The following is an 11,054-nucleotide window of genomic DNA, read 5'->3' as shown; positions in this document are numbered from 1 at the left end:
CCACCACAGTTTAAACAACATATACCTCATGATGCCACTAAGGTTTTAACTGTGTGGTGTAACAAGATAGAAACCATATTTTTTTCTCAGCAATATTAATTTATTTTTCATGCAAGTGTTTCTGGCTAGAAATATTTTATTACATGAAGGCTTGCAGAAATAAATTCTGTTAAATACAGAAAAAAATTTAAAATGTGACATTTTTCTTAGAAAAATGTTGTGACAAGACTTCGGCAAAACTGATCTATTTCCTTAGGAATTGTTCCATTTTCTGTTACAAAACAGCTCAAATATATTTCCTATGCTTTATACAAGATGAAATATGATTTCACACATGAAATGTATAAGTTCTCATATGCCCACCAATTGTGTTCATTTCACAAAGTAAAATGATGTAATCTTACGGCACCAGTAATTGCCTTACATACAGCTATCACCTCTGTCTTTCCTACTGATCATGTCCACACTATTTCCTATTTCATGCTGAAAGACTTTCAAACTTTTCCTTGGTTACAAATGAGATTTAGAGTCTTAACCAGATGATCTTGATTCATTACTCATACAATGAATTCTGAGCTAGTTGCTTCAAATGTCTCCAGGTAGGACATGTTATGTGCTAGAAACTCCTGCAGCAACTAAGGGGGTTTTGTTTTCTCATTTTTTTTTTTAAACTTTGCTTCCAATAAACTTGAGCACTTCAAGCCACAGAGTGAAAAATGTCTAAAAAGTTTTGAACCACCTCTTATTTAGCTTTCCTATTTCATTTTTACATGGCATATATAAAAATGGAAAAGATGTCCCTCAAACACTTCCTTTGTAGGGCTAGAGTTGAAGTCTATGACTTTAAAACCAAATTAAGTTAGAAAAAAAAACAAAAAACAAACCAACAAACAAAAAAACCCTGAACAAAAAAAACCCCAAAACACCCCACTTTTTTTTTTTCCTTTTAAAATCACAAGTGTAACTAGCTCAGGATGTTACAGTATTAAAAAACATCGTGAAAAGTAACAGAACAAGTTGACACACTTTCAAATGTGACACTAAAACCAGCAATATTGCTTTTCCAGTTTTTAACTCTGAAAAAAAATAAGTATTTCCTGAAAATTTTGGTCAAGCTTGCTTTTATGTTTGCACAGTCAAAAGAATAAACAGAATGCCAGAAGCACTTGTACTGATGCTTAAAAGTTTTCATAAAGCCTACTCTTCTAACATTCATCTTGTAATCTCAGGTTTTTACATATTGTCACCCTAGTCTTACTATCTGCCTTTCAGTTAACAAGAAAAGTTAAAAACTGATCTTTTTAGACTATAAAGTTACAAATATTTGAAACTAAGTGACAAAACCACCCATTTCACAGAGATCTTAATAGTTTTATTCACAAAATAAAGAGCTTCATCTTTCCAAAGGAAGAATTTAACAGAAAGACTCAATTCAACAGTTATAAAAAAGTGGTACTGAAAATCTGAAAAAGACTAATAAAATTTACAAATGCAAACTATCACTTTGTACAAAATTCTTGCTTTTAAAGACAGTTCAGTAACATGTTTTAAGATACAGCTTTAACAGCTCAGAAATGCACATTAATTTCAGCCTCTGGCTAGGCATTATTTTCGTCTGTGTGGGGTGTTCTCCCTTCGTCTGTCCTCATTCTTTCTGGATTCTCTGGATTCCCTGTACTGGTCAGAATAACGGTTGTACTTCTCTCTGTGCTTCTCTGAACCATTTCTGTATCGATCTTCTTGTTCCTCCTCTCTGGGACTTGAATTATTATGGGCCCTCTCTCCAGATCTTGATCTTTCTCTTCTTTTACTGTGATGTTCGTTATCTTTGCTCCAGTGCCTGTAATTTTCATCATCAGAAAATGAAGCTCTTCTCTCTGCTTTCTTCGGTTTTGAATTACTGTGTTTTTCTAGATCCTTACTTCTTTCATGGTTCCTATCTTTTCCACTGTGGTAACTGTCTCTGCCATTGGACTCATCTCTGTGATGGTATTTTGATACATCATCTCTCCTGTGCGATTCCCTCAACTTTCGGTGATTTCTTTCTGATTTGCTCTCAGTATCACTCCTTTCCTCTTGCTGCCTCCTTCTCATTTTCTTTTCATGTGATTGTCTTTTCCTTTCTTGTTTCTTCCTGGAACCTTTATCAGATTCTCTATTTTTCCTTTGCATTCTCTTTCTTTTGGCTTTAGAAACGTCTGAAATTATAAAACAGTAAGGGAATAAAACTACATTTTAATTTATTACGCTTGTTAATTTACACAGAAAGTTCTAGAGAGTTAATTTTTGTCAGAAAACATCTGTGTGTATATATCTCGACAAAGGTTTCAAACTAATAAGCTTGGATTTTATTCCCCTCCCCCCCATCTCACACAATGGGGGAAAATTCACCCATTCTTTAATTTAGCAGGTACTGATTATCTTCAAACATGCATCTGCATTACAGGCTTTCTATTTTACATAAAATAAGAAATTGTCTATGTAAGTGTGAGCTGACTATCAAGCCCAAGACTACTCTCCATTTTCTTCCAAGCTTCAGTATTTCCTAGTAACTCCATTGCTATTAACACAAGAACACTATCTTATGAGGAAACAAGAGGCATGCTGAAATGGCTTGAGAGAGTGGTACCGCACCAACATAACAATGGCCCTCTGGCTCATTTTCAGGAGAAACAGTGACAGCTTTGTCAACAATTTAAGACTACATCTAGCTTACATATTTAAAAATACACAGTAGTGCTTACCTCAGTGGAAGAGTTTGCTTTTTTAAAATGAAAACCTAGGTTTCACTTGACAGTATTTATGAGTAACAGCCATTTAGAATAAACATTAATTCACTATATTGTATGAACTTCAGTACCGTAACAGCTGTTTCTAATCACCTTCTGAGAATACCACAGCCACAAACTGATTTAGTAGTACACCAAATATCTGAATCCTACAGCAGCTGCTAGTCTTGTGTCTGACTTAAGGCTTCTTGGCATACTGATAAAACATGATGATGGATCAAAAAATACAAAGGAACAAGCTGTTCTGATAGGACAAACTTTGTCCTCCCCTGGACCTGTTTTGGTTGGAATGACCTCTCTAGAGCAGTGCTGAACTAAGCTAGCTGGAGCAGTTCCACACATTAGTTGTCAGTAAGACAGTAATCTCTAGTTTAGCTTATGTTCAATTTCTAATCAGCAGGTTTTCTATTTTCTCTTATACACTGCACTGTCAAACCACTGAAGTAGTGTAGGGGGGAAAGAAGTTAAACCAGGCTGCAAAGATATCACGGTTTTTTATGAATGTGTTCCTGAATGGAGAAAGGACAAGTAGTAAAAAAGGAAGATCCTAAACCTACAAGAATAAAGCGTTTGTACTAGCAGACTGCAGACTCTGTTGGTTTGTCACTAAGGACTTAGCTCTCTGATTCCTATCAAGCAGCTCAGCAGAGCTGCAGCTGTCTGTGCAGATCTGGCTCTTTGCTGAACCAAGGCCTCTCTGACCCTGTTTAACTGTACCGTTCTCTAGTGCTGTCGTCATTAATGCCATTAATGCAATGACACACAAATCAGACTTTGTACAGTAAGATCGCAATGGAAAACAAAAATGCATTTCTAAAGCATGAACAGTTCACACTGCTTTTATTTTATTAAACATTTTCAGTTCAAAGGCACATAATAAAGCAAATTAACTCTGAATCAGCAAGCTTCTATACTATAGAAAGTCATGCTGTGTTATCATCTGCTCACTTTATACCCAATGTGCACACTAACGCATACTACTTTATAGATTAAGCAATGTTTATGACACTTCATGTCAAAAAGAAGGTTCTACATCAGCAGGATGGTGTAAGATGCCAAACAATTATAATGCATAGAAAGACAAGAAACTAAGTTGTCAGCAAAAGCTAATTCTTCCTTGGAGATTTCTCTACAGGTAAGAACCCTCACTGTATCACCACACAAAGTCTTCCTGAAGAAGAGGAATTAGAAATAGAGACAATTCACCAGTAAGCATCCCACAAAGATATTAATAAGGAATGAGTCTAATACCTGTTGCACAGTACTAGCACTTTAGTTTAATGGAAGAAGGAGGTATTAACTGTGTAAAAAAGTAATCTACAAAACAATGTTCCTCAGATATTTAAGTCCATTAAAATGGAAATCAGTTTCTCTAAATTCTAGCATAAATTTCCACTAGCAATATTAATACTTTAAACCATGTAAATTTAAACTAATTGATTAGTTCCTAAAGCAGAGGAAAGGACACTGTAGCTAGTTTTTCCTCAAAACAAGTATACACAGAAATAGAAATTAACAGGTGTATAGAAGTAAATAAAAGAGAAGCAAATAGCTACATAGCTAGTACTTAAGTACCTGAGTCACTGCTGTCATCACTGCTAGATGAGGAGTCACTGCTGCTGGATGACTCTGAGCTACTACTGCTGCTATCAGAATCAGAATCTGAGGAAGAGTCTGTCTCTGAAGATGAAGAGGAATCTGATGACTCAACATCTTGTTTCTGTGTCATTATCATCTTTGGTGCATTTTTAAGATGCTCCCGTAATTCATCCCTAATTAACAAGAAAATTTCATTTTTAGGGTTTTTTTTGGCAGGGGTGAGGGGAGATAGGGAAAGTAAATATAAAATCAGAAAAGTGTTCCTCACGTTAGTCCTCCAAGGCCAATAGAAGTAAAGAAATTGATGGCAAAGCGAGTGTTCCTTGGGTTATCCCGAGGCAGTAATCCCTCAAAGAAAGGCTGCAGTGTTCTGATGGAAACAAACATCTAAATTAAACATTATGCCTGCTTAGCACTAATTCTCATTGACATTAATAAGCTGAAAAGGAAACTGTGTGGTTGTCCATAGGACAGCAAAAATTTTCTCTTCCTGCATTTTTCTATACTTTCATTGTTAATATCTGTGATGCATCTTACCAAAATGCTACTTCAAAACTTGCTCTTTTATGAAAACAAACTTCTTCACACACAGAAGAGTTACATATATACTGCTGATTATGACAACAGAAAGTCTGATTTTGTGAAACCCTGAAGAGAATTGTCAAATTGCAGCAGCCTGTGAGAGCAAAGGATACCGCTTGTTGATTAAGAAGTTCAAAGACTTAGGTATTTATGTTGAAGTCTCAATCAAACAGAGGCCTAAAGATAATTTCAAATTTAAATTTACATGAGCTAAAGCAGCTTCTTAATTCTTCATCACACATAAAAAAATTCCAACTTACAGGAAATAGTTCAAACAACTGAAAGGAACACTGCGGGAATGCAATGTATTAAACCACAAACAGGCTTAAAAGAATGTGCTATTTAAGATACACTTGAGGATAAGTAACTAATCCTAGGAAAACTGTTATTAATAGTTACGTGCTTTTCCTAAGTTTCGTCATAAGAAGAAGCCACATTTATTACACAGCTATATAGCTGATAATACACAAAAGTAAACTTGAAATTTGAAAATTCTTATACAAGCTGAGTATTACTGGGAATAACGAAAAGGGTAACACTGATGGGATCATGCTCAGCTTAATGGGACTCTGAAGTGACTAAATCTATAAATGAACTTAGTCTTGAAGTACTGCAGCTACAGAACTGCAGTCTTAGCTGAACTTGAAAACAAGAGTTCTTAGTTGTACTTTTTCAGATAAAGAAACTAATTGAATCCACAGTTCTGAAAATAAAATTTCAACTTACTCATCTTTTAATCTTGCATTTAGATTAGGAAGTCCCATATATTCACTGAGTTCCTGAAAGAATATTTTGACAAAAATTCTACTGGAGGATGTGGTAGTTTCTTCACTCAGTATTATACATTCGAGGACCTGAAAATATTTAGAAAAATATTTAGAGAAAAACCTTAAGCTTAAACATACATTCTTTTATTTACCTTAAAAACTTTTGTCGCCCTAAAATAACTAAACATTGATTTCTCCACTACCTGCCCCCGAGAAAGTAAATCCTGTAAATCCCTAGTCAAGACTTTCTTCCTCAAAAACTCTTTTCTACCATCTGGAAGCAGTTTCTGATCATACTTACGCTAGTAATTCTTTAATGACTTATTTTAGCCAGCAAAACTCCATGGGAGTGTGAACTTCCGGGAAATCAAAGATATAGGGCTTAAGTTCTAAAAAGGCTAAGTATTTGGACTTGTGTGCCTGAAGAATGACAATTAGACTGGGATATGAAATAAGACTAAAACAGTATGAAAAGAGAAGTTACTTTGATATTTATTTCTTCACTTGTAACGTTGTATTATTATATCTCAGAATGCAAGATTGCTTTTGTTTGGCACTTAAATCACAAAATGGCAATATTTTAATATTTCTTATAATTCTATAAAACCTCTAATTTTATATATAAAGATAATTTAAAAAGGTTTCTTTAGTCTGTTTTTTTTAGGGACAGTTCTGCTATTTAGATTGCCTATTAAAAGTCCAAAATTCTAAAAGTAGTACATTTTAATCAACCAATTCCAGACGAGCTCCAGAAAATAACAGCTCAAATCAACTATTGAAGAATGGGTTGGGAGGATGACTATGCACAGGGGGAAGAAAGAGGATATGGAGCAAACCAGAATTGTTCAACAGAATCCAGTTTGCTATGAATACAAGTAGTTCCACATTGTAAATACTAAAACTAATGTAACTGTTTCCAAAAACTGGAAATTAGTTATTGAAAAAGGAATCTAGGACAACAGCTTTTTTTACTTACGCTCCAGGGAATTGAATCGGTGTACAGTAGATGAGCAAACATCTTGGCAACGTTTCTCAGTTTGTTCGTTTCCAAACGATGAATGGTATCATATTGTTCTTTGAAAATAGCTTCAAAGGATTCCATATATTCTTTTTTTAACATGCAGAAACGCTGAGAAAACATTGTACAATTTAAAGAACCAGATTATACAAAATATTAGACATGCAAATAACCTACATGTAAGTGACCTAATGGTGCAAATAATATTTACTGCAAGGTTTTCCTTTTAAATAACCCTTGGAGGAGAAGAAAATACCTTCATATGAATATATTTTATTGCTTTCAGCAGTTTGTCAGAACAAGAGACTCATCTGCATTGCAAAGTAGTAATTATCAATTATGAACTACAGCAAGATATTCAGCAATTTCTTTTACTTCCACACATCCAGTATTTTCACCCGATGTAACCCTATCAAATGTAACTTTTTATACACAACATCAATGAATGACTAAAATTAGAGAGGCAGCAGGTAAGACAGGTTGGATATAAACATTCCAAAGAACATGGAAATCAACATTTACAGACTACTAAACCTGTAGATTCATATGGTTAGTGCTTTGTAACTGACTGCAGAAGTACTTCCTCAAATCTGCATAAAAATACAAATGGAAAAAATCACTGCCTCTCAGCATAACCTGCTCCCTTTAGAAGACAAGAATTCTATCTTAACTCGTCAGATCTGTCAATATCATAGATAAGGAAAACTTAACTAAGAAACAGCTGCAACTAAATTTCCAATTAGTACACAAAACCAAAGAGCTAGCTGTCTGCTGAAAAATGAACAAACAAAAAACCCACCCCTAACTCCTCAACAGAAGGTATTCAGTCTTGTGCTCTAAGGAAAAAAAAACCAAACTACTAAGCAGCTTTGAACAAAATGGCAAAAAAGATGAGAGTCTCCAAAATTAAACTTCAGTACTGTAAAAAGAGTATCTTCTGGTAACCCATACTACTTTAACCTTGTTTTGGTACCATTCCTTTGCCACTGATTTATTGTTCCACCTCAATGAGAAAAGAGGGAGGGGAAAAAAAAAAAATAAAAAATGCCATGATATGAAGAGAAAATTAGTTCTCTCATTCTGCATTCACTATGCTTATTACAATTAAAATGTTAATCCAATTCGCTAATGTAACCAATCAACTAATATAAACATTTCCAGAATGCTAAAGACTATTAGTTTTATTTATCCATTAAGAGTTAAGTTTGACAAACAAACAAACAAACAAACAAAAAAAAAAAAAAAAAAAAAAAAAAAAGAGTAAACCAAATTAAATAACCTACCATAAAGCATAAAATCTGAAAACAGAACTCACCCCTGCCAGTAACCCGAAGAATTTCTCATATGTTCTTTGCTGAGCACAGCAGTCAAGTATCATATTGCAGAGTTCTTTCTGGTTTAAGGAAAAAGATATTCCTAGGTAAATTCACTGTAGCAGCAAAAATCCCATCATCAACAAGTACGAAAATATTGAAGAAAGCCTTAGAGAGATGCAAGCTTTAAAACAAGAGCATTTACATAAAACTTCACTGGCAACATCAGTAGTTTCCTGAATATCTCATTTTAGAAATTATCCGGGACATGCATATGAACTTTTGCTATTTAAATTTCCTATTTGGCTTAAGCTAAAATGTATGAGGTTAACACACTGTACATCTAACCAAAACAGGTCAAAACTAATTGACAAATTGACTTCACAGTGCAAAAAAGAGGTATAAGATAAAAAAGGAAGGGTTTGAAGGCTTTTTTGTGGTTTTGTTTGGTTGTTGTTTGGTTTGGTTTTGGGGGTTTTGTTTTGTTCGTTTGGGTGGGGTTGTTTTATAATTGCACCAACCCATGCATTTATGAAAAATAAAGATTTTTCACAACTTCCAAACATCAAAATATCTTACAGACAAGCCATTTGGAAACTCAAATACAATGTGCATGCTTAAGGGAGTATTTCCAAAATCAGAAATATCTGTAGATTTTGGTATATATAAGTATCTTGAATTATTCAGCCATAATTTTCACAACCACCTCTGCTTGCCAGAAGCAGAAGGCAGTGTTTCACTGCAATTGTTCCACTGGAGAAGCCTGAGGTTGATGTTCAGAAAAAACTTATCCCTGGGAGGCTGATATGCCTAGACTTTCACTATAACCAAGAGACTGACAGGAACTTTTCTAAAGAAGCTGTTTTAGGCTCATGTTCTGAATCACCCCCTAGAAAAGCACCTTCCCTTCTTGGCTAGGAAGGAAAAGAAATCTAGGTAGATGAGCTTCCCAAAACTTTTATGCATCCCCCATCAACAATATTCTCCCTTTCATTTTTTCTCCCATCTCCATGGTGGACTTGAATGTAAGCGCCAGCGACAGTAGTCACACAGAAGATGTTCTCCTTCCACTGATACCAACTATCTAGAACAGTTAGTCACACTCTTTTGGCATATACAGGTGGTCTGTCTCCCTTTTTCCTTGTTCCCCAATTCTATCACCCCAAGATCATTATCAGCTTACCCACTGGCAGCTACCTCCTCCTATTCTTCCACACACACCATACCAAGAACCAGAGGGAAACACACACTGGTGGATGAACTTCCTCCTCTGACCTACTATGTAAGTTACAGGTAGCTATGCAGTTACCCGATACAGCTATGAAGTGGTTTAGGGCACATTTTGCAACATTAAGACAAGTGAAGCAAACTTTTATATAAATTAAGAGCCATGAAATACAAGGTGCTTAAACAGGACTGTCAGTTTTTTGTCATTAACTTTTTTTAATTATTATTTTCTTGTAAGACCAATACCATAGCATAAATCAATTTGCAACATTCCCAAACAGGTTTTCAGCTCCCAGTCATGTATCTTTCACTGTTAGTTTAATGTCTCTTTCAACTAATAACAACATGTCCATAAAAAATACTGGGTAATTTCAAGCACTTTGTCCTCCTTATAACTTACACTGGTTTCCTGTAACATATACTCACTTATGCCATTCTTCCGAGCATGTATTCTAAAAAGAAACATTTTGCCCATCATAAAAACTCAAAACAAATAAAAAGCCAATCCTGCTGAGCAGGAAAAAAATACCCCTTTCAAACAGCAAGGCCATAATGTATCAAACAAGCCTACAGATGTGTTTAAAGCCATTCCTTTCAACACTGTCACACTGTGTTAGTGTGATATATTAAAATGCATATTAACTTTTTACATTATCCTGTTTTACAATAATGCTGCAGTTAATCAGTTTTTAAACAATAAAAAGGGTAAAGTGCTGATGCCACTGCTAATAACATCAGCAAGACTTGAAAAAAAATTTCTTCCTAATCTTAAATGCAATTACAATATTGGCATCCCCTGTGGTTTAGAGTAATTAAGTATTTTAACATTTTAATTAAATATTACAATGATTTCTAGGAGGGTATCTTAAATAACCACAAGCATGAAAACAGATTTGCCCAGAAGGACATTCTCTCTAGTATTATCTAAACAACTCCGAGTTAGGTCTAGAGTAACTGTCTTACGATTAACAAACTTTCGAGTTATTTAATTATTTTTTGAGCGATGTGACAAGTTCATATGGCAATTCTAGATTCATTTATAGCTTTAAAGGTTAGTTAATACATTTCGGTACTTGCAATGATAACACTTCTGGTGATGCTTATGGAAGGAAGAGCCTGTGTTTTTTTAGTCCATCACTTCTTTAAAGAATGCAGTGAATTTGTTTCCCAATTTCACAAGCAATTTGTATACTGTGTTCAACAGCTTTCATACAATGCTCAACAAGTGACTACACAGCTTGGTTAAAGTATGTATGGCTATCTACTCCCGAAGTCAAATGTTTTGAAAATGTCTGACATCCAATACAGATGGTGAACGATCTTTTGTAAAGAACTTTAATTGATTATTGTATCACAGAAGAAAAAAAAAGGCATTTCCCAAAACTGTTAAGAGATATAAGAAAGTTCCCCCTAAATACAATGCATTTCTTACAGTTCTCTCTAAACATTTCTTACTAGCTCTTACCTAAACAAGGTAATAGTTTAGACAGATCATGGCTCAACCTAACATGGAAAGTACCATCATACATTTAAAGATGCTAAAGGGTAAACTAGGAAAACACACACAAAAAAAAACCCCAGACTTGCTTTCTTCCCCCCACAGCTTTACTATTTTAAAAAATAAACACACCCTGCCCACTCTGTATTTTCTCAGCTTCACACAAAGGCTATGTTCACTGCAGATAGATGAGCTAAAGCAACTTGGGTTTTCTCACTCCCTTTTGATCATGGGTTCCTTTTTACAGTTATACTCCTCCCC

The 11,054-nt window shown here is 34.8% G+C and overlaps 1 protein-coding gene across 1 annotated transcript in view; it reads right to left on the bottom strand.

The window, feature by feature from the left end:
- Window positions 1-1,605: 1,605 nt before the first annotated feature.
- CWC22 (CWC22 spliceosome-associated protein) overlaps window positions 1,606-11,054 on the bottom strand; it is a 29,348-nt gene continuing 19,899 nt past the window's right edge. The window contains exons 14-19 of the mRNA XM_010011877.1: window positions 8,071-8,148; window positions 6,714-6,866; window positions 5,697-5,824; window positions 4,657-4,758; window positions 4,365-4,561; window positions 1,606-2,198 (exon numbers count right to left, since the gene is read on the bottom strand). Of these exons, the coding sequence (XP_010010179.1) occupies window positions 1,606-2,198; window positions 4,365-4,561; window positions 4,657-4,758; window positions 5,697-5,824; window positions 6,714-6,866; window positions 8,071-8,148 (1,251 nt within the window). The remainder of the gene's footprint in view (window positions 2,199-4,364; window positions 4,562-4,656; window positions 4,759-5,696; window positions 5,825-6,713; window positions 6,867-8,070; window positions 8,149-11,054) is intronic.

The sequence above is a fragment of the Nestor notabilis genome, unplaced genomic scaffold (genome assembly GCF_000696875.1).
Source record: "Nestor notabilis isolate BGI_N333 unplaced genomic scaffold, ASM69687v1 scaffold30553, whole genome shotgun sequence".
Lineage (NCBI taxonomy): Eukaryota > Metazoa > Chordata > Aves > Psittaciformes > Psittacidae > Nestor > Nestor notabilis.
The sequence above is the reverse complement of the archived record's forward strand: the minus strand, read 5'-3'. Positions and strand labels throughout refer to the sequence as shown.